Raw genomic sequence first — 22,101 nt, forward strand, 5'->3', positions numbered from 1 at the left:
GTGACATTATTGTGGTCATTAACTCGTGTTTCCCTGTTCCAACAGATATCCTTTGAATGGTGTTACAGTGTTTGTTGTCCCCTCTTTTCTGTCTTCTCAAACCCCAGCTGGTGGAGGCGGATGGCCACCCTTCCTGGTTCTGGTTCTGCCAGAGGTTTCTTCCTGTTCAAAGGGAGTCGTTTCTCTCCACAGTCGCCTCAGACACGCTCAGGACGGGAGATTGGACTGAAGACAAGTTTCAGTGCAATCTGTTGGTTTCCTTAGCTAGGAAACTGTTTTTGAATTGGCTCTGTATGAATGAATTAGACTCTAATTGGCTTGAATTGGACTATATAATTGATATTCGGATCGATCCGCCCTCCCTTATCTTTAACCCAACAATGCTGTATGAAAAATCAACATTCTGATACATGTTAATGTTGTGTTGCAAACAGAGGTCAATGCCCTATCGTAATCTTTTCTAATTTAGTTTGAGACACATTGTAAATACGTAACTAACTATGTAGAATCTTCTTTCATCTGCCTCCCCTCTGTGGATTATTAGAAGGGGTGGCACCAGGTCTTCCCTTCAAGAATGAACATCTGAATGAGCTGCTGATGGGATCAAATTCACAGCAACATCTGCAGCCCTTTGTCCCTTCAAATTAGCACAATGATTGCATCAAAATTAGGACCAGAGACACCTGTGGCATTTAAACACATTAAATGTACTTTACAGTGCATGGAAGCTATACAAGAACAATATGGATAAGCATGCATTTAACACTTCAAACTACACTCTTTGGATAAGAATATTTCATCTTCAGTCTAAAACACAAATTCATCCATCTGCAGTGTGTCTTTTGCTCCTAAAAATATAATATCTGCAGGGCTTCATGAAAAATATGCATCTAAAAGTTTTGATCTTCCTCTTTATAAAAATATTGCTGATTCCAACATCAAAAACTAAACAGTAGCTACCTGGCTTTCAGTTTTTTTTGCACTAATGAAGAGAAAGAACAAATATATCAGAACCTCATAATGAAGAGCCCAATATTTTTTTTTTGTTGTCTCTGCAAACTATCTTCAAATAAGAGACAGAGAGTTTTCTCCTGTTAACATGTCTGTGGATTGTTCTGATAAACTGTAACTGGAATGTGTAACTGGACCTCTACAGGAGAGACCAAACAACAGAGCCACGTCTTCAGGTCAACACCCAGCAGTGCACCTCCATCTCAAGGAAAAGGGACACCCTGAGAACAGCAGTGTCCACATTCTGGACAAAGAGGACGCTTTGAGAGAGGAGTCAAGAAAACCATCCATGTTAAAGTGGAAAAACCATCTTTGAACAGATGAGGTGGTCTCAGGTTTCACCTTCCCAGCTCCTACAATGCAGCATTGTCCTTCCCAGGCAGTTTCACAATCATTCACACCTTGGATCCTGTGACCAAAACTCTCCCTTTCAGGCGGGTAGACAATTCAGAGGTGATAAAGACTCTAACAACATGCACATTGGTCAGGGGCTTCAGCGACACATGTGACTGTAACGACCCTCTCTGCTTATAAACTGATACCCCCCACCATCTAGTTCAGAACTGAAGAAGCCTTTCAGATGAGAAGTGAAATGTCTTCAAGATCCAAGAAGAACTCCAGTTGTCCTTATTCATGCTCCTAGGATAACTGTCTGAAAAGACATAGCAATGAATAAGGTTTTCAAATGTCAATTTCAAGGTTTCAACCACTTCCATGTTTCTTTGCTGTTGATGTGGTAATGAAGTGAAGTCCTCAAAAACACATTGAATCCATCTTAACATGTCTGGGTTGACATGTTATCAACTATGAGGTGCTGGGTGTGTGCAATCACACTGTTTCACACTTTGACCACTCATTACTTAGCCCCTCTAAGCATGTTGGTACAGAAGGACTCCTGAAATGAATGAAATTGAACTGTGCACACTACTTGCTTTTTATGTTCCAGCCTCAGGTTTCATATCAGTTAGGAGCAAAGAATAGCCAACTCAAGCGCAGCTGCCAGTGATGATGTGGAGCCTGGAGAAGTCATCGCTGTCCAGCAAAGGTTGAACACCCTGTGTTCTAAACAGTAACATGTGAAGTTACTCTGCCATATTTGTCATCATATTGTCATCAACTGCTTGACCTCAGAGAGTTCAAACCAATTTGAAATGAGTGCCCTAAATCTCATGCCTAACCAATCCATCCAATGAAGACAGCCAGTGAAAGGCCAAGAAGAGCAGGTCCTATCTTTACCTTCTACCCTGTGCAATGTGGAGTTACTGAGAAATAAGAAAAAAACACTTTGAAAGAGAACTTTGACACAATTAAATATCGGAAGTGTAACTGATATCAGAGCAATAAATGACTTGTCAAAAACAAAAGCAAACACGGCTGGGCATCCAGTCATCTACACAGGAGGATCATTTAAAAGACTGTGTTCATACAACTCCACCCCCAAAAGAGGATGGAACACATGTGAAGACACACAATGCAATGATTTGCATCTCAAACCTATTTTCACCTGCATGGTACTAACTCAGCAAATCAAATGTTGAAACGGAACAATTGTTCTGTTTCTTTAAATTTCTGCTCATTTAGAATTTGATAACAACAATACGTTTTAAAAAAGTGGGACAGGTGTATGTTTCCCTCTGGGCTACGTCGTCTCATCTTGAATGGTTACTGGGCTTCATCCTCACTCCCTGAATGAGCTGGCTCTTCTGACTGGAGCAATGGATTGTGGGCCAGTTTATGTATATCCTCTGGAGTCATCTCTCTCATCTTCCCATCCATACCGAGCTGCATGGGCTGGATTACATTGGTCCTGCAGGGAAAGGTTTAATGTGTATGTGTGAGGACAGAATGAGTGAGAGATGAGAGTTCACAATGCAACACCAAATGCTGAAAAGTGTGGTCGTATTAATAACTGAAAAAAGTTGTTCCAGTTAATATCTCAGGGCTCAGCTGCACAAAGTACCTTAATGTAGGATTGTACTTAAACTCAGAGTTAAGGATTCGTGAATAAGGAATCAAAGGCACAAAATACCCACAACTCTTATCCTCCTCGGTAAGTTCTCTCCTTACCTACACTTGATTCTAAAGGAACTCCAATCAGTTAAACCATTGAACAAATCAACTCAAGTTTAAAAAGAAAAAAAGAAATTAGAACTCTTATCATCATTAGTTATATATTTCCCTTAATTAAAGAATTAAAGGACCAAATAATGTCCTAATGATATTTTGTTTAATGTTTAACATACCAAGAAATCTGACTTCATTACATCTTAGACATCACTACTCATGAGACACACACACACACACACACACACACACACACACACACACACACACACACACACAGTACAGTGTTTAACAGTTTGCCTCACACCTTTTAAGAGAATCTGTACAACACCCTAACGTTAGTGCCTCAGCTGAGGAGACATTAAGTGTCACACATATGGAGAACATTTAAGGTGTTTTGTACAACTGGCCCCAGATTCATTGTCTTTGTTACCTATTCTTTCCAATGTTCAGCATAAGTGGAAAAATACACATAATAAACCTTTTTACCATATTCACTGTACAGGAAAGTTAATGATATGTTTGGATGTAGCTGTGTAAGATTTCCTGCAGTAAAAGACAACAAAGTGAGCAGCACAAGGCACATGTGTGTGTCTATTTGTGGGACCTTGAAAGTTTGTCAAACATGTTGACCAGCTTCATCGCTTCACACTCCTTTTGCTCCTCAGTCATTCCCTCCATGGGATTGGGCTGCTCCTCTTCTACAACTCCTGTGACCGGGTTTATGCTGGATACACAAGTTATAGCAAGTTAAAGCAATATATGAGTAAACCAATTCATCTGAATACACAACAACAATGATTAAAGTTCATCTAAGTCTTCCGCTTCAAAATTAAGTCTCATGGAAGCTCGTGAAGTGCCTGGTTTGGTGCTTTCAGGCCTGGAAGCATGTGGAACAACTGAACTTAAATAACTACTGAGACTTCTTCTGAGGATACAAATGTGAAAACAATGTTTGGAGATATTTGTGTGTTAAAACAAATAGTGCAGCTTACAGTGGGAAAACTTTGAGGAAAGGCATGTTCTCACTAAAATTTAGAGGATGTCGACTGGCTCAGGTCACGGAGGAAGAACTGCAAAGCTTTCCTGTGAATGCTCCAAAACTGGATATTGAAAGGGAGATTGTTGATCCTTGCAAATGAAGACTCCATTTTGGGTATACTACTGAAAAAGCTATTTATTCTTGCAAAAATAGTGGTGGGGTCCGAGGAACCTGGCCAACCAGTCTACATGTGTTCTATGGCCTGTGAGCCTGTCCTTCCAGATATTTTGAGCTAGAGAAGTAAGAGCTACTGAATCTGTTACAATAGGACAGGACAACATCATGGTGCAGGTAAGGAGGACTTTTAGGTAAAAGATCCACAGTCACCGCAAAAGATTTGCAATAGAAGAAGCAAAGAAGAGTCTCAGGGTGCTTTGCTCACTGTGAATACAACAGATGCTTCTTGGTGTTTAAGAAGAGCTGTAACAGGGCCTCCTTCCTGAGGAACAGTTGCAAATACTGTGCACTCCTGTCTGTGTCGGGTTCATGAGGTAACCCGACAGGACGTATCTGTTAGCTTACTGTGTGTCTGAGGAGAAAATGTCAAAATAAAAGGCCTCATAAGTTAGAGAGACATTGTGATATGGTGGTACTGACTGGGCCTTTGCCTCTCTGTACTCCTCAGTCTCAGAGTCTTCATCTTCAGAGTAGATCCCAGAGTCTCTGGCCCCTCGAAGCAGTCCCCTGGCAGCAAGCAGACCTGCAGCATTACCGTATCCAGTGTACTTAATGAACCTTGAGACTGGACAGAAAGGACATCACTGTTAAAACCGCAGCGTTTTAACACAATAAATTACATTTAAAAACTTTTAGTTTGATGACCTCTAACAATAGCACACATTTTAAATCAGTGAGCGACGTTAAAAAAAAAAGGAATAAAAACCCATCGTACTTCTTGAAACCAGGACAAATCCACCTGGACAGGAATGGGCTCTTCTTTAAACAGTGTTATGTCAGTGCTTTTAAAGCCATTAAAGAGAGATGGAAGGCGCCCCACTTGTTCAAACTTAGCTAACTATGTGACTGTGAAATAAGAATCAGTCGAAAACAAAGAAACAGATATTTCTCTCACCACTTTCTTTGCAGAGAACAAAGAGGAATTCAGAAGCACAGTTCTTGACGTCAGTGTCAATATCTGTCATAAGACGGACAATTTTGTTCCTCAGTGCATTGCCCACCTCTGGCCTGTTTGTCACATCGCGGAGGGGGGGCAGCACCTTAACAAAGCACACATACGTGAAAACTCAAACCATCAAACTGTGCTCATAAATCAGGAATTTGCTTCAGCCCACCACTGACTTTTGATCTGAGGAACTTCCTGGTCTCTCGATGGATTCGTGCACTCTCACTCAGCAGGTTTAATGATGGAAGAAGAGTCTCTTTCAGCTTGTGTCCCTGGGAGACAGACAAGCAAACTTTTATCTGTCAGGAACACCACCATATTAAATAAGGCTGTTTCATCAGTTTCACCCATGTAATGTCAGATGTTTAATTCCAGAAGAATTCATTTTTATGTTTGATTTCTACTAACGGAAGGCCCATAAAACAGGAGAAGGATTAGAAAATAAAACAAGGGTACTGAAGGTACTGCACTTTGATATTGGTAGCACTTAGCATGTAGCATACCTGAACCTTTGAGGTCAATTCAGATGACATTTGTTGTTGTGATTTGGTGCTTCATAACTAAAATTGAATTGAACTGAATTAAACTAAAACTTTCAGTGACAGTAGTTTATGATGAACCTACAAATGTAATGCTTGGAGTTTGTGTCCAACCAGTCTGATGTTTTCTTGTCTTGTCGAACAGATTTTGGTTCCTCAGTGGCTCTGTGTTCACTGAGCTCAGTGTTTGGGGGCCGAGCAGCGAAGCCAAACAGGAAGTGAGGCCACTTCTAACGCACACTCATGGCCACTTCTTTGAGAGGCCCAGGAAGTTTGGTGACCTTTGACCTTTAGGGGGCGCTATATGTAGAAAAAAGGCATTTTTGCTCATTTCCTTGGACCCGTTTGTCCAAATTTCACAAATGAGGTACAGATGGAATGCCTGGATGCAGGTAAGGTCATCGCAACCTATGACGTCATTTGGATTTTCCGCCATTTTGAATTTGATCAAAAACCTTAAAAAAACATGTCAGGTCACGCAGATTGTCCGACTTCCACAAGACTTGACACTAAGAATCTTCAGACCAAGCCTCACAAAAGTCACCATGTGTATTTTTAAATTTTGCTTCTGTTCGCCTGTAGCAGCCAATCAAACTCTGTGCCCACACGCAAACAGGAAGTGGGGCCGTATCTCTGCCATGCATTGATGTATCAATGCCAAACTTGGTGTATGGACTCATGACGCCTTCTCGAGCAGCTATAGGCTTGCCTGCTTTGCAGCTATGCTGCTAGGTCCCCCCATCGCTGCTTGCAGCGATATTGTACTATTATTGTTACACTTTGAACGTGTGAACAAAACTGTGAATAGTACTAAAGAATAGTTATCTATAGAAATATTGTGTAAATGTTATAAGGTTCATTCTTTCAAAACAAAATGATGCTTAAAAAGTAGCAACTTTGAGCAACCTGATGTAATCCAGTTGATCAGTTAATATACAGCTCCACCTAGTGACAGAAACTGTGCTCAGGGTGGACACAGTGGTTTGCCTATGCTTCCTATCTACCTAAGTTTTAGGCAGACGAGGGTTTTTTCATCTCATATTATGGTGCTAATGAGGAGCATAGCTGTGGACTCTTATCTGCATTTACAAAATGGTTTAATGGTTTATTTTATTAAGTTTAATGAATCTTATGTTTTAGTCAAATATGAGATTTATTTGGTTAGTCTTTTGGTCTTATGACATGATTTCATGCGCTTGATGACAGTGGAACAGCCTAACTTATTTTTGGACATCTTACTGAGTAAAGTTCACTGTGCTGGCAGTCTAATTACCTCCGCCAAGGAGGTTATGTGATCGCCCAAGTTTGTCTGTTGCTTTGTCTGGATGTTCGTTCGTCTGTCTGGATGTTCGTTCGTCTGTTCGTTCGTCTGTTCGTGCTGCATTCTTGCGACCTGCCACAAGGTGGCGCGACCTCAAGGTGCCAAAGCCAAACAGAGCCAAAGCCAGACAGAATGCATAGTGCGCGGATTTACTTGCACGGCAAGCCAGTGTGCATAACTGCATATAGCGTAATAATAACGGCGAACACTGCTTCCCGACAGAACATTGTAATAATAATAATATTATTAATAATAATAATTAATAATAATAACGGCAAACACTGCTGTTCAATAATGAATAGGGAGAAGGGAATGCCTCTTCTGCTGACAGCGCCAAAGAACAAGTACAGTAGCCCACAAATGTTCACGTTCCTGGAACCACAGGCAGAGGAGGAGGAGTGGCAGCTATCTTCAGATCAGGGTTACTAATCAGTCCCAGACCCAAGATTAGTTTGAGCTCTTTTGAATCTCTGATTCTCAGTTTTTCCCACGCAAAGTGGAAATCACAGAAACCTCTTGTGTTTGTTGTTGTGTATCGTCCACCTGGCCCTTATTCTGAGTTTCTGTCTGAATTCTCAGAGTTTTTATCCCAGTTAGTGCTGAGTACAGATAAAGTCATTGTAGTGGGTGACTTTAATATTCATGTAGATGTTGGAAATGATAGCCTGAATATGAACTTTAATTCTATATTGGACTCTATTGGATTTTCTCAGAGTGTTCACAGACCGACTCACTGCCTTAATCACACCCTTGATCTTGTTCTGACTTATGGCATTGAGAGTGAACAGTTAACAGTGTTCCCTCATAACTCTGTCTTATCTGACCATTTTCTGATAACCTTTGAGTTTACATTACTTGACTATACAGTTTCTGAGAAGAAATGTACATATAGAAGGTGTCTATCAGAGGATGCTGTAACCAGATTTAAAGAATTAATTCCATCATCCTTTTCTTCACTGCCATGTGCAGATATGACAGAGGACGACTACCTAAACTTTACTCCAGCAGCACTTGACTCTCTTGTTGACAGCACTATAGTTTCAATGCGTACAGCACTGGACAATGTTGCCCCTCTGAAAAGGAAGGTAATCAGTCAGAAGAGGTTGGCTCCTTGGTATAATTCACAGCTGCGTGCTTTAAAGCAGACTGCAAGAAAGCTGGAGAGACAGTGGCGTTCCTCTAATTTAGAAGAGTCTCAGTTAGTCTGGAAAGATAGTTTAACAATGTATAAGAAAGCCCTTCGTAAAGCTAGAACTGCTTATTATTCATCATTGATAGAAGAGAATAAGAACAATCCCAGGTTTCTTTTCAGCACTGTAGCCAGGCTGACTAAGAGTCCGAGCTCTGCTGAGCCAGTTATTCCTTTAACTCTCAGCAGTGATGATTTCATGAGCTTCTTTATTAATAAAATTGTTTCTATCAGAGAGAAGATTGATGGAGTCCTTCCCACTATTATCAGTGATGTATCATCAAGTACAGCAGCTTTAGAAGTATCTTTAGAACCTGATTTGTATTTAGACGGCTTCTGCCCAGTTGATCTCTCTGAACTAACAACAGCAATAGTCTCTTCTAAACCATCAACTTGTGTTTTAGACCCAATCCCAAACAGACTGTTCAAGGAGGTTTTCCCATTAATTGACACTTCCATATTGGATTTGATCAATCTGTCTTTGTTGACAGGATATGTACCTCAGACTTTTAAGGTTGCTGTAATTAAACCTTTACTTAAAAAACCTACTCTTGATTCAGAAGTGTTAGCTCATTATAGACCTATATCCAATCTCCCTTTTATGTCTAAAGTTCTTGAAAAAATAGTTGCAGCTCAGCTTTGTGATCACTTACACAGAAATAATCTGTTTGAAGAGTTTCAGTCAGGATTCAGAGTGCATCATAGCACAGAAACTGCACTGCTGAAAGTTACCAATGATCTCCTCTTAGCCTCTGATAGCGGACTTGTGTCTGTGCTTGTCCTGTTGGATCTCAGTGCTGCATTTGATACGGTCGATCACAGTATCTTATTACACAGACTTGAACATGTTATTGAGATTAAAGGAACTGTATTAGGCTGGTTTAAGTCATATTTATCTGATAGATTTCAGTTTGTTCTTGTAAATGAAGAATCTTCCTCACACACCAGAGTAAGTCATGGAGTTCCTCAGGGTTCTGTGCTTGGACCGATTCTTTTCACTTTATACATGCTTCCATTAGGTAACATTATTAGACAGCATGGCATAAATTTCCATTGCTATGCTGATGATACTCAGCTGTACTTATCTATAAAACCAGATGAACCCAATAGGTTGGTCAGACTACAAGCATGTCTTAAAGACATCAAGACCTGGATGACTCAGAACTGTCTGCTTCTAAATTCAGACAAAACTGAAGTCGTTATCTTTGGACCTGAGCGTTTCAGGGAGAAATTGTCTAGCTATATAGTTACTCTAGATGGTATTTACTTGGCTTCTAGTTCTACAGTGAGGAGCCTTGGAGTTATTTTTGACCAGAACTTATCATTTGACTCGCATATAAAACAGGTTTCTAGGACTGCCTTGTTTCACCTTCGTAATATTGTTAAAATCAGGAACATCTTGTCTCAGAGTGATGCAGAAAAACTAATTCATGCATTTGTTACTTCAAGATTGGACTACTGTAATTCTTTATTATTGGGCTGTCCCACATATTCTCTGAAAAGCCTCCAGCTGATCCAAAATGCTGCAGCCAGAGTTCTGATGAGAACTAACAGCAGAGATCATATTTCTCCAGTTTTAGCTTCTCTTCATTGGCTCCCTGTTAAATTCAGAATAGAATTTAAGATTCTTCTCCTTACATATAAAGCTCTTAATGACCGAGCTCCATCATATCTTAAAGATCTCATTGTAAGATATTTTCCTAACAGAGCACTTCGTTCCCAAACTGCAGGTTTACTTGAGGTTCCCAGAGTTTCTAAAAGTAGAATGGGAGGCAGAGCCTTCAGTTATCAGGCCCCTCTATTGTGGAATAAGCTGCCAGTAAATGTCCGGGAAGCAGACACCCTTTCCACTTTTAAGACCAGGCTTAAAACTTTCCTTTTTTATAATGCTTATAGTTAGGTATGTTGAATCTGATAGTGTATCTGCTAGTGTGTCTTGTTCTGCCTCCACCTCTGGCACCTTCTATACTTTCATTACCCCCTACCCGAACCAGGGTTTGCATCCCCACCCCGCTGTGACTGGTGTGCAGTTGGTGAGAGGCTGAGGTAGCTTGTGGCTGTAAAAAGATGGTTGTTGTGGTGTGAGGAGCAGATCTATATAGGGAGTATAGGGAATTACTCACTGAGTCTGGTCCTTTATTTATTTATTTATTTATTTATTTTTTCGTTAGCACAAGTTTCTTGTGTTTACCTTGAATAGGGATGGCTCAGGTAATCCTGAAACATCCCATAGTTAAGCTGCTATAGGCCTAGACTGCTGGGGGGCCTCATCTGTCACACCTTTCCTCACTTTATTCTCTTTATGTACATGTGACATTATTGTGGTCATTAACTCGTGTTTCCCTGTTCCAACAGATATCCTTTGAATGGTGTTACAGTGCCGCCCCCCCCCTTTCTGTCTTCTCAAACCCCAGCTGGTGGAGGCGGATGGCCACCCTTCCTGAGTCTGGTTCTGCCAGAGGTTTCTTCCTGTTAAAAGGGAGTCGTTTCTCTCCACAGTCGCCTCAGGCACGCTCAGGCCGGGAGATTGGACCGAAAAACAAAAAGTTTTCAGTGCAATCTGTTGGTTTTCTTAGCTAGGAAATTGTTTTTGAATTGGCTCTATATGAACGAATTGGATTATTTTATGAATTATGATTATTATTAATTAATTGAATTCCAATTGGCTTGAATTGGACTTACTATCTAAGTGCCTTGAGATGACATTTGTTGTATTTGGCGTTATATAAATAAAAATGAATTGAATTTAATTGAATCAGGAACGTATGTCCATACATGGCTCGCTATCCACAGGTAGGCCACACCTTCGCAGCCATCTGTGATTGTTTCAGACCATTCACTACAATATATGGGTGGATAAAAAAAATGCGCTCATAAAACAAAGCTTCCTTGGCGGAGGTCTGCACTCTCTGAGTGCATTTCTAGTTTATTTGATGTTTGAAGTTGATCAAGAAAATGTAGACTGAAATTTGGCAATGCATTTTTTTGTGTTTGTGGAGTTTGCATGTTCTCCCTATGCCTGTGTAGATTTTCTCCATATTCTCTGGTGTCCACAGTTCAAAGACGTGCATGATCGCAACTCACACTAAGCTGGCCCGAGGCAGAGAATGAGCATGTATAGCTGTCAGTGTCTGTGACAGGTAGGAAAGGCAAACTGAAGGCAGAATAACATAACTAAGGGATAGATAACAGTAAGAGTCCACAAACAAACAGACTTGTCTTACTCGGTCAAGTCTCTTCTCCGTGAATTGTAACAGCATGTTGACAGCATCCATGTTGACCCCCATGTACTCAATGGAGCCTTGTTGCACCTTGGGCATCAACAGTACATCCAAACACGACAGAGGGAGATTACCAAGCAAATTCACAGTGTGGCTGAGAAAAAAAGAAGAAAGCCATTAGGGTGTGACACCACAGGAAAACAATTACTTTATAAATCAAAGTGGCTGATTGACAGAAAAGAAAGCATTATCCAACCTGTGAAACTCCTCAGCCCGCTCCTCTCCATCTGCATGGCTCAATAAACAGTGTCTCAGTATGGCTCCCAAATGTCTGTACTCTGCTGCCTCCTCCTTCACACACACATCACACACAACTTGTTCATACAAGAGCCCTCAATTTGATACACTATACTGCCATAAGTATTGGCTCATCTCGCTTTACACACACATGAACTTCAGTAATGTCCCATTCTTAATCTAGAGGGTTTAATAACATGTCGGCCCACCCTTTGCAGCTTCAACTCTTCTGGGCTAGCTTTCCACAAGGTTTAGGAGTGTTTATGGGAGTGTGTGACCATTCTTCCAGAAGCACATTTGTGAGGTCAGACACTGATGTTGGACAGAAGGCCTGGCTCACAGTCTCCGCTCTAATTCATCCCAAAGGTGTTCTATCGGGTTGAGGTCAGGACTCTGCAGGCCAGTCAGGTTCTTCCACACCAAACTGGCTCGTCCATGTCTTTATGGAGCTTGCTTTGTGCACTGGTGCGCAGTCATGTTGGAACAGGAAGGGGCCGTCCCCAAACTTTTTTCCACAGAGCTGGGAGCATGAAATGGTCCAAAATCTCTTGGTGTGCTGAAGCATTCAGAGTTCCTTTCTCTGGAACTAATGGCGCTTTTCCACTAGCTCGGCACGGCTCGGTTTGGTTGTGTTTCCATTACAACCAAGTATCACTTCGTGCCTCCTTGACGTGGGCGGGATCGTCGTAACACGGCTGCGCGACCAGAACAACAACAACAACAACAACATACAAGGAGGATAGCATGGAGGACATGGAGGCGCTCATGTTGCTGCTCGCCCTGTGGCTGCTGCTCACCCTGTGGCTGCTGCTCACCCTGTGGCTGCTGCTCACCCTGTGGCTGCTGCTCATCCTGTGGCTGCTGCTCATCCTGTGGCTGCTGCTCACCCTGTGGCTGCTGCTCACCCTGTGGTTGCTGCTCATCCTGTGGCTGCTGCTCATCCTGTGGCTGCTGCTCACCCTGTGGCTGCTGCTCACCCTGTGGTTGCTGCTCATCCTGTGGCTGCTGCTCATCCTGTGGCTGCTGCTCACCCTGTGGCTGCTCGCCCTGTGGCTGCTGCTCACCCTGTGGCTGCTGCTCACCCTGTGGCTGCTGCTCGCCCTGTGGCTGCTGCTCACCCTGTGGCTGCTGCTCACCCTGTGGCTGCTCGCCCTGTGGCTGCTGCTCACCCTGTGGCTGCTGCTCGCCCTGTGGCTGCTGCTCGCCCTGTGGCTGCTGCTCATCCTGTGGCTGCTCGCCCTGTGGCTGCTGCTCACCCTGTGGCTGCTGCTCACCCTGTGGCTGCTCGCCCTGTGACCACTGCTCGCCCTGTGGCTGCTGCTCACCCTGTGGCTAATCACCCTGTGGTTGCTGCTCGCCCTGTGGCTGCTGCTCGCCCTGTGGCTGCTCGCTCTGTGGCTGCTGCTCACCCTGTGGCTGCTGCTCACCCTGTGGCTGCTGCTCGCTCTGTGGCTGCTGCTCACCCTGTGGCTGCTGCTCGCCCTGTGGCTGCTCACCCTGTGGCTGCTGCTCACCCTGTGGCTGCTGCTCGCCCTGTGGCTGCTGCTCACCCTGTGGCTGCTGCTCGCCCTGTGGCTGCTCACCCTGTGGCTGCTGCTCGCCCTGTGGTTGCTGCTCACCCTGTGGCTGCTCACCCTGTGGTTGCTGCTCGCCCTGTGGCTGCTGCTCACCCTGTGGCTGCTGCTCACCCTGTGGCTGCTGCTCGCCCTGTGGCTGCTGCTCGTCCTGTGGCTGCTGCTCGCCCTGTGGCTGCTCGCCCTGTGGATGCTACTCGCCCTGTGGCTGCTGCTCGCCCTGTGGCTGCTGCTCACCCTGTGGCTGCTCACCCTGTGGCTGCTCACCCTGTGGCTGCTGCTCGCCCTGTGGCTGCTCACCCTGTGGTTGCTGCTCGCCCTGTGGCTGCTGCTCGCCCCGTGGCTGCTCGCCCTGTGGCTGCTGCTCACCCTGTGGCTGCTGCTCACCCTGTGGCTGCTGCTCGCCCTGTGGCTGCTGCTCACCCTGTGGCTGCTCACCCTGTGGTTGCTGCTCGCCCTGTGGCTGCTGCTCGCCCTGTGGCTGCTGCTCGCCATATGGCTGCTCACCCTGTGGCTGCTGCTCGCCCTGTGGCTGCTCACCCTGTGGCTGCTGCTCACCCTGTGGCTGCTGCTCGCCCTGTGGTTGCTGCTCGCCCTGTGGCTGCTGCTCGCCCTGTGGCTGCTCACCCTGTGGCTGCTCGCCCTGGGGCTAATGCTCGCCCTGTGGCTGCTCACCCTGTGGCTGCTGCTCGCCCTGTGGCTGCTGCTCGCCCTGTGGCTGCTCGCCCTGTGGCTGCTGCTCACCCTGTGGTTGCTGCTCGCCCTGTGGTTGCTGCTCGCCCTGTGGCTGCTCACCTTGTGGCTTCTGCTCACCCTGTGGCTGCTGCTCACCCTGTGGTTGCTGGTTGCCCTGGGGCTGCTGCTCGCCCTGTGGCTGCTCACCCTGTGGCTGCTGCTCACCCTGTGGTTGCTGCTCGCCCTGTGGCTGCTGCTCGCCCTGTGGCTGCTGCTCACCCTGTGGCTGCTGCTCACCCTGTGGTTGCTGCTCGCCCTGGGGCTGCTGCTCACCCTGTGGCTGCTGCTCGCCCTGGGGCTGCTGCTCACCCTGTGGCTGCTGCTCGCCCTGTGGCTGCTGCTCACCCTGTGGCTGCTGCTCACCCTGTGGTTGCTGCTCACCCTGTGGCTGCTGCTCGTCCTGTGGTTGCTCACCCTGTGGTTGCTGCTCGCCCTGTGGCTGCTGCTCACCCTGTGGCTGCTAACCCTGTGGCTGCTGCTCACCCTGTGGCTGCTGCTCGCCCTGTGGCTGCTGCTCGCCCTGTGGCTGCTCACCCTGTGGTTGCTGCTCGCCCTGTGGCTGCTGCTCGCCCTGTGGCTGCTACTCGCCCTGTGGCTGCTACTCACCCTGTGGCTGCTGCTCGCCCTGTGGCTGCTGCTCACCCTGTGGCTGCTCACCCTGTTGCTGCTGCTCGCCCTGTGGCTGCTCACCCTGTGGTTGCTGCTCGCCCTGTGGCTGCTGCTCGCCCCGTGGCTGCTCGCCCTGTGGCTGCTGCTCACCCTGTGGCTGCTGCTCACCCTGTGGCTGCTGCTCGCCCTGTGGCTGCTGCTCGCCCTGTGGCTGCTCACCCTGTGGCTGCTGCTCACCCTGTGGCTGCTGCTCGCCCAGTGGCTGCTGCTCACCCTGTGGCTGCTCACCCTGTGGTTGCTGCTCGCCCTGTGGCTGCTGCTCGCCCTGTGGCTGCTGCTCGCCCTATGGCTGCTCACCCTGTGGCTGCTGCTCGCCCTGTGGCTGCTGCTCGCCCTGTGGCTGCTCACCCTGTGGCTGCTGCTCGCCCTGTGGCTGCTGCTCGCCCTGTGGTTGCTGCTCGCCCTGTGGCTGCTGCTCGCCCTGTGGCTGCTCACCCTGTGGCTGCTCGCCCTGTGGCTGCTCACCCTGTGGCTGCTGCTCACCCTGTGGCTGCTGCTCGCCCTGTGGCTGCTGCTCGCCCTGTGGCTGCTGCTCGCCCTGTGGCTGCTCACCCTGTGGTTGCTGCTCACCCTGTGGCTGCTGCTCACCCTGTGGTTGCTGCTCGCCCTGGGGCTGCTGCTCGCCCTGTGGCTGCTCACCTTGTGGCTTCTGCTCACCCTGTGGCTGCTGCTCACCCTGTGGTTGCTGCTCGCCCTGGGGCTGCTGCTCGCCCTGTGGCTGCTCACCCTGTGGCTGCTGCTCACCCTGTGGCTGCTGCTCACCCTGTGGCTGCTGCTCGCCCTGTGGCTGCTGCTCACCCTGTGGTTGCTGCTCGCCCTGTGGCTGCTGCTCGCCCTGTGGCTGCTGCTCACCCTGTGGCTGCTGCTCACTCTGTGGCTGCTCACCTTGTGGCTTCTGCTCACCCTGTGGCTGCTGCTCACCCTGTGGTTGCTGCTCGCCCTGTGGCTGCTGCTCGCCCTGTGGCTGCTGCTCACCCTGTGGCTGCTGCTCACTCTGTGGCTGCTCACCCTGTGGCTGCTCACCCTGTGGTTGCTGCTCGCCCTGTGGCTGCTGCTCGCCCTGTGGCTGCTCACCCTGTTGCTGCTGCTCACCCTGTGGTTGCTGCTCGCCCTGTGGTTGCTGCTCACCCTGTGGCTGCTGCTCGCCCTGTGGCTGCTCACCTTGTGGCTTCTGCTTACCCTGTGGCTGCTGCTCACCCTGTGGTTGCTGCTCGCCCTGGGGCTGCTGCTCACCCTGTGGCTGCTGCTTGCCCTGTGGCTGCTGCTCACCCTGTGGCTGCTGCTCACCCTGTGGTTGCTGCTCGCCCTGTGGCTGCTGCTCGCCCTGTGGCTGCTCGCCCTGTGGCTGCTGCTCGCCCTGTGGCTGCTCACCCTGTGGCTGCTGCTCACTCTGTGGCTGCTCACCCTGTGGCTGCTCACCCTGTGGTTGCTGCTCGCCCTGGGGCTGCTGCTCACCCTGTGGCTGCTGCTCGCCCTGTGGCTGCTGCTCGCCCTGTGGCTGCTGCTCACCCTGTGGCTGCTCGCCCTGGGGCTGCTGCTCACCCTGTGGTTGCTGCTCGCCCTGTGGTTGCTGCTCGCCCTGGGGCTGCTGCTCACCCTGTGGCTGCTGCTCGCCCTGTGGCTGCTGCTCGCCCTGTGGCTGCTGCTCACCCTGTGGCTGCTCGCCCTGGGGCTGCTGCTCACCCTGTGGTTGCTGCTCGCCCTGTGGTTGCTGCTCGCCCTGTGGCTGCTGCTCGCCCTGTGGCTGCTCACCTTGTGGCTTCTGCTCACCCTGTGGCTGCTGCTCACCCTGTGGCTGCTGCTCACCCTGTGGTTGCTGCTCGCCCTGTGGCTGCTGCTCGCCCTGTGGCTGCTCGCCCTGTGGCTGCTGCTCACCCTGTGGCTGCTGCTCGCCCTGTGGCTGCTCGCCCTGTGGCTGCTCGCCCTGTGGCTGCTGCTCACCCTGTGGTTGCTGCTCACCCTGTGGCTGCTGCTCACCCCGTGGCTGCTGCTCGCCCGGTGGCTGCTCACCCTGTTGCTTCTCACCCTGTGGCTGCTCGCCCTGTGGTTGCTGCTCGCCCTGTGGCTGCTGCTCGCCCTGTGGCTGCTCACCCTGTAGCTGCTGCTCACCCTGTGGCTGCTGCTCGCCCTGTGGCTGCTGCTCGCCCTGTGGCTGCTCACCCTGTGGCTGCTGCTCACCCTGTGGCTGCTGCTCGCCCTGTGGCTGCTGCTCACCCTGTGGCTGCTGCTCGCCCTGTGGCTGCTCACCCTGTGGCTGCTGCTCACCCTGTGGTTGCTGCTCGCCCTGTGGCTGCTGCTCACCCTGTGGCTGCTGCTCGCCCTGTGGCTGCTGCTCGCCCTGTGGCTGCTGCTCACCCTGTGGCTGCTCACCCTGTGGCTTTTTGTCGCACAGAAGGCAAGAGAAGAGAGCCAGAGAAGACTCCTGGCCGCCAGACAAAACAGTATTGAAAAGTGACGACACTCATCGGCCAATCAGTGGAAGGCAGTCGGCTGACATCACGTTTTAGTAACGCTTCGGCCCGCTTGGAACCAGGGCTGAGGTGATACCAAAAGTCTACCCAGTTGCAGGTACTGCGTGCTAGTGGAAACACACAATAGCGCGCCGAGCCGTACCGAAGCGAGCTGGTGGAAAAGCGCCATAAGGGGCCAAGCCCAGCTCCTGAACAACAGCCCCACACCATAATCCCCCCTCCACCAAACTTTACACACGGCACAATGCAGCCAGACCAGTACCGTTCCCCTGGCAACCGCCAAACCCAGACTCCTCCATCAGATTGCCAGATGGAGAAGCGTGATTGGTCCCTCTAGAGAAGACGTCTCCACTGCTCTAGAGTCCAGTGGCGGCGTGCTTTACACCGCTGCATCCGACGCCATGAAGCTCTACGCCCTGTTCTTGAGCTAATCTGAAGGCCACATGAAGCTTGGAGGTCTGTAGCGACTGACTCTGCAGAAAGTTGGCGACCTCTGAGCACTATGAGCCTCAGCATCCTCTGACCCCGCTCTGTCATTTTACCTGGCCGACCACTTCGTGGCTGAGCTGCTGTCGTTCCCAATCGCTTCCACTGTGTTATAACACCACTGACAGCTGACTGTGGGATATTTAGCAGAGAGGAAGTTTCACAGCTGGACTTGTTGCACAGGTGGCATCCTATCACATTCATTCCAGTTATACTGAGTTTATTCTCAGTAATAGTAACTACTAACTAACAGTAACTACCACAACCTCCCTGGAGACTAAACTGTAACAACAGCAACATAAAGGGATGGCATTACATTGTATGCTGCTGGCTTGCCCGTCACTAATGGCCAGTGAGGCCTGTTCTCACACACAAGTGCACGCACGAATCACATAAGATGTAACTTATAATCTGTATTGCACTCGGATTCTGAGTGCGATGCATCTTTTCTCCCCAGTAACAAACCCTGGATCACCCTTGACCTGAAAAAGTTGCTGAACATACAACAAAAACTTAAGGGAGTGGGAAACAGAGCGTTATTGAGATCTGTTCAAAGACAGCTGAGTACAGGGAACTGGCCAATCACTTTATGACGGTGTGGGAATCTTGAACACAAACAAAACAATGAATATGATTTCAGGTGGGCTAGGAGTAAGCCAAACACTGCCTCCATCCAAAGTGAAGAGGTGGAGGAGGCTGAGGAATAGATTCCTGGAAGTTTACCTGGACAGCAGACTGGACTGGAAATGCAACAAGAAAGAACAGAACAGAACACACAAAAATAATATACTATGCCAGATGCTGTTTTAAAGAAGAACAGAACGGACTGTACTTCTTAAGGAAGCTCAGGTCCTTCAGTATCTGCTCCAAGATGTTTCAGATCTTCTATCAGTCTGGTGGAGAGTTGAGTCTGCTCTGCAGCATCTGTTGGGCAGCAGCATCAGAGCCAGAGACTCACAGAAAGTGAACAAACTGACACAGAAGGCTGGCTCTGTGCTGCTCTGGAGCTGATGTTAAGAGAACAATGCTGCACAAGTTGGTGAACAAAAAGCACAACACTGACCATCCTCTACATGATATTGTGATCTCACAACAAAATGTATTCACTAAGAGGCTTCCTCAGCTCACAACTATGCAGGCTTAGAAAGTTACAACAAAGCTGGGATTCAGCTATTTAAACTGTTCAAACAAAAATGTCAGTTTAAAAATAGCTTTACATCATCAGCTTATATCAGCTGTTTTTTTGCATCCTGAATGACAGACTGGTGTATTTTAGGTGCAAAGCTTCAATTGTGTTGAACCCTAACCCTAACTCAGTCACACATGACTTACAGATATCTAGAAAGTGTTTCCTGCCAGTTGGATGCACCCCATCACAGGGGGTGCATGAGGTCTTCACTCCACAGAGGTTGTCAGAGTAAGATTTGTGGATGAAGAAAATCTCAACACGTTTACTGTGTGGGGATGAAGCGCATCAAACACTGCTGTTACACACTGGGGTGTGTTGTGTGGACAAGTGCTCGGGAGTTTTATGGAAAAAAAGCATTCTTGAAGTAGCACAACCGTGGGATGCTAAGATATTCTTTTGTACACAGATCCATCATTTTTCACAATTCGTTACAAGTTTAGAGGGAACTAAGTATCGAGGGAAGTAACCCAGCTTTCCAACAGTACTTAAACGCACCATGTACAGACCAATCTGAAAAGTCTGAAAAGCCCTGGTGCTGATCTATAGGGAAATGTAGCTTTGTGATTTGTGTGTGTAGGAGGCTTTTTTAATTCGTAATTATCGTTTTAAAATGTTCTTCACGGTTTACAAGTCACATTTTACACATACAAGAACACAAAGCTACAAACAAACAGGTTTACACGCGCACACATCAAGTAGTACGCACACACAGACATATTTTCCCTCCATAAGACACACTCACCCTACAATGAAAGAAGCAAGAAGATGCAGGGTTCTGAATCACACATCATGCACACATCATCATTAACTTCATGCACGTATTCAGCACAGATCTGCACACAGATTCAGCAATATGAAAATGCTTTAGGAAGAAATGGAGTCTCATTTAATATATGTTCAAATGAAACCTCCACATTTCCAGTATGTAGGACACAGATACCTTGAATCTTGAGTGGAATCTGAAAGCTGGAGAAGATTCCCTCAGTACTTTGGGGTAAATGAAGTGTCTGATGTTTTAGCTGATTCCCTGGGAACATTCCCTTTAACTTGTAAAAGACATCTACTGTGTTTATGTCCTAAGATACAGAAATAGATCTGGCCCTATGTAGTCGCAGTTTGCACTCCCCGTTTGACTCTTCTGCTCCAGGTTGAACAGCCATGAACCATGGCACAAGAAGGGCCCCAACCTACTTTCATCTGACTGTAACATTATATCATACTGTGGGGGCTGCTGATGGGCCTGAGCATTTTACTGTGTTCTGGCATCCTTTAAAGAAAGCATACTTTTATCAGACAATTAGGCTGGTTTATTATTTTTTACTGGACCATGGACATCAGCCTCACACGGCAGGACTGAGAGTGAGCTGCCTGCTGTTTTACGATCAGGAAAAATCCATCGATCTCATCTTTTTTTTTGTCCCCAACTTGCTGTTGTCCTTTTCAGAGCTTTCGTGTGCAAGGTTACAGTCAGTAAAAGTATGTTTCTGTAAAAAAAACCTGAGCTGCAGCCACTCTTGTAACCCCAAATGAGCGTCCTTTTAGAAAATTAGTGTGTACAGCCATGTGCTGAGTTGCTGATGCTGAGCCCAGCCTGAGTTGATATAGATCAGAGATTTTAGCATTGTTATTTGACGCGAGCCTGAATGCCAATCAAACACATTCACGTTGCACTCAGAGCCAGATGTTAACATGTGTTATATCTTCATTACCTCATCAATCTTGCGTCTGCTTGTGTCAAAAGTGATATTGAAGAGTATTTTCAGAATTTCCATGGCTAACTCTGTCTGCTGCCTGCTCAGGGGGGGCACTTCTTCAGGTGGGATGCCTTCAAACCCTGCCCTTGCAGTCTCCAGTGTATCAGGCCAACATAGACCCAGCGTGGCCTCCAACTGGTTGCCTGGAACATACACAGGAGAAAGTAATCAGCCTCTGCTCTTTAACTTCTCTGAAATGCTTTCCCAGTTATGTTGGATTATTTGTTTCATTTGGTAGATTTGTTCAGGGTGTTTGGATTCAGAACATCTTAGTGGTTTCAGGCCTTGGTGGCATGAAAGGTGTGCTGTTTTTTAAACTGCTTGTCCTCCGCAGGAACTTCATTAAACTGGAACTTCCCACAGATTGAACACTTTGGATGAACCATTTAAAGGGCTAAAACATGACTTTTGGAAACTAATGTGTATGATCTTTGAGCAGCAGCAAGTCAGACCAAAAATAACACAGCTAAAACTGATGTTAAGACCTAAGGTTCAGCCTATTAAAAGCCTCAGTACTCTCTCTTTCAGATGAAATGTATCAATGTAGAATCTAACCTTACCCCTCTTATTTTATTCAATGGAGGAAAAACTAGAATGACACTTGCTCTAAGAGATGCTGTTCTGTACCTCGTATGTATGTCGTGAAAGCTTTATAACATGAGAGGAAAAAGTGAGGCTCATAGAGAGGCAGGTTAGAACATCATTACACTGCTGTTTCTCCACGTAGCAAAAGGCCGTTTGCTGCAACAGCAAGCATTAAGATATTGGATATTACCCCTTTAATGAAGCAACGCCTCACATTGTGTGCACCAAGAACTTGATCCAATAGTATTTCCAAAAGGGTGTCTAAATACTACTCATGGAAGCTGACTCTGTAGCTGCTGGAGGACAATGGGGAAAAAAATAGATCCCAGAAAGAGAGCAACAAATCCCGTCATGACGGAAATAAATTTATCTTGGACACTCACAACCTGGAAAGCAAACACTGGTTATTCCTGTCAGAACTTAAACTGGTTCCACATGAAATAAGTTACCAAGGAGGCTGATGCCGTGAAGCTCCTGAGCCAGCTGTGCCCTAACATCCACTCTCAGGGCAGTGAGCAGGAAGGTCAGGCGTAAATCAAAGAAACGCACCTGGAAAGACAGGCAACCGGAAAACTAGTCACTTTTCCCCTCAGAGTAGAATTAGATATTAAACTGAAGAAAAGAAATAGATAATATAAAGTATTTGAAATGTACATGTTGCATTGTGGCTCAAACACTGCAGAGGTATCCATCAGTCTGTGTTGACTGTGGTTCTTTGATAAGGGATTTCTGCTTTGACAGTAAATGACAAACAGAAACATATAATATATTTTAAGCAAACTTTTGTTAAGCTGCACTGTTTAATCAACATTCGTGTATATTTTAATTGTT

General features: G+C 47.3%; 1 protein-coding gene across 2 annotated transcripts in view; it reads right to left on the reverse strand.

Annotated features, from left to right (window-relative positions):
• Positions 1 to 707: 707 nt before the first annotated feature.
• The window catches only part of ric8a (RIC8 guanine nucleotide exchange factor A), a 38,980-nt gene continuing 17,586 nt past the window's right edge, over positions 708 to 22,101 (reverse strand). For both annotated transcript variants that reach the window (XM_075469211.1, XM_075469208.1), the window contains 9 exons: positions 21,720 to 21,819; positions 20,641 to 20,828; positions 11,767 to 11,861; positions 11,514 to 11,664; positions 5,417 to 5,512; positions 5,190 to 5,334; positions 4,715 to 4,859; positions 3,683 to 3,802; positions 708 to 2,818 (listed from right to left, as the gene is read on the reverse strand). In XM_075469211.1, coding sequence (XP_075325326.1) covers positions 2,674 to 2,818; positions 3,683 to 3,802; positions 4,715 to 4,859; positions 5,190 to 5,334; positions 5,417 to 5,512; positions 11,514 to 11,664; positions 11,767 to 11,861; positions 20,641 to 20,828; positions 21,720 to 21,819 — 1,185 coding nt within the window. In that variant the 3' untranslated portion in view covers positions 708 to 2,673. The remainder of the gene's footprint in view (positions 2,819 to 3,682; positions 3,803 to 4,714; positions 4,860 to 5,189; positions 5,335 to 5,416; positions 5,513 to 11,513; positions 11,665 to 11,766; positions 11,862 to 20,640; positions 20,829 to 21,719; positions 21,820 to 22,101) is intronic.

Source organism: Odontesthes bonariensis, chromosome 7 (assembly GCF_027942865.1).
Source record: "Odontesthes bonariensis isolate fOdoBon6 chromosome 7, fOdoBon6.hap1, whole genome shotgun sequence".
In the NCBI taxonomy this organism is placed as follows: domain Eukaryota; kingdom Metazoa; phylum Chordata; class Actinopteri; order Atheriniformes; family Atherinopsidae; genus Odontesthes; species Odontesthes bonariensis.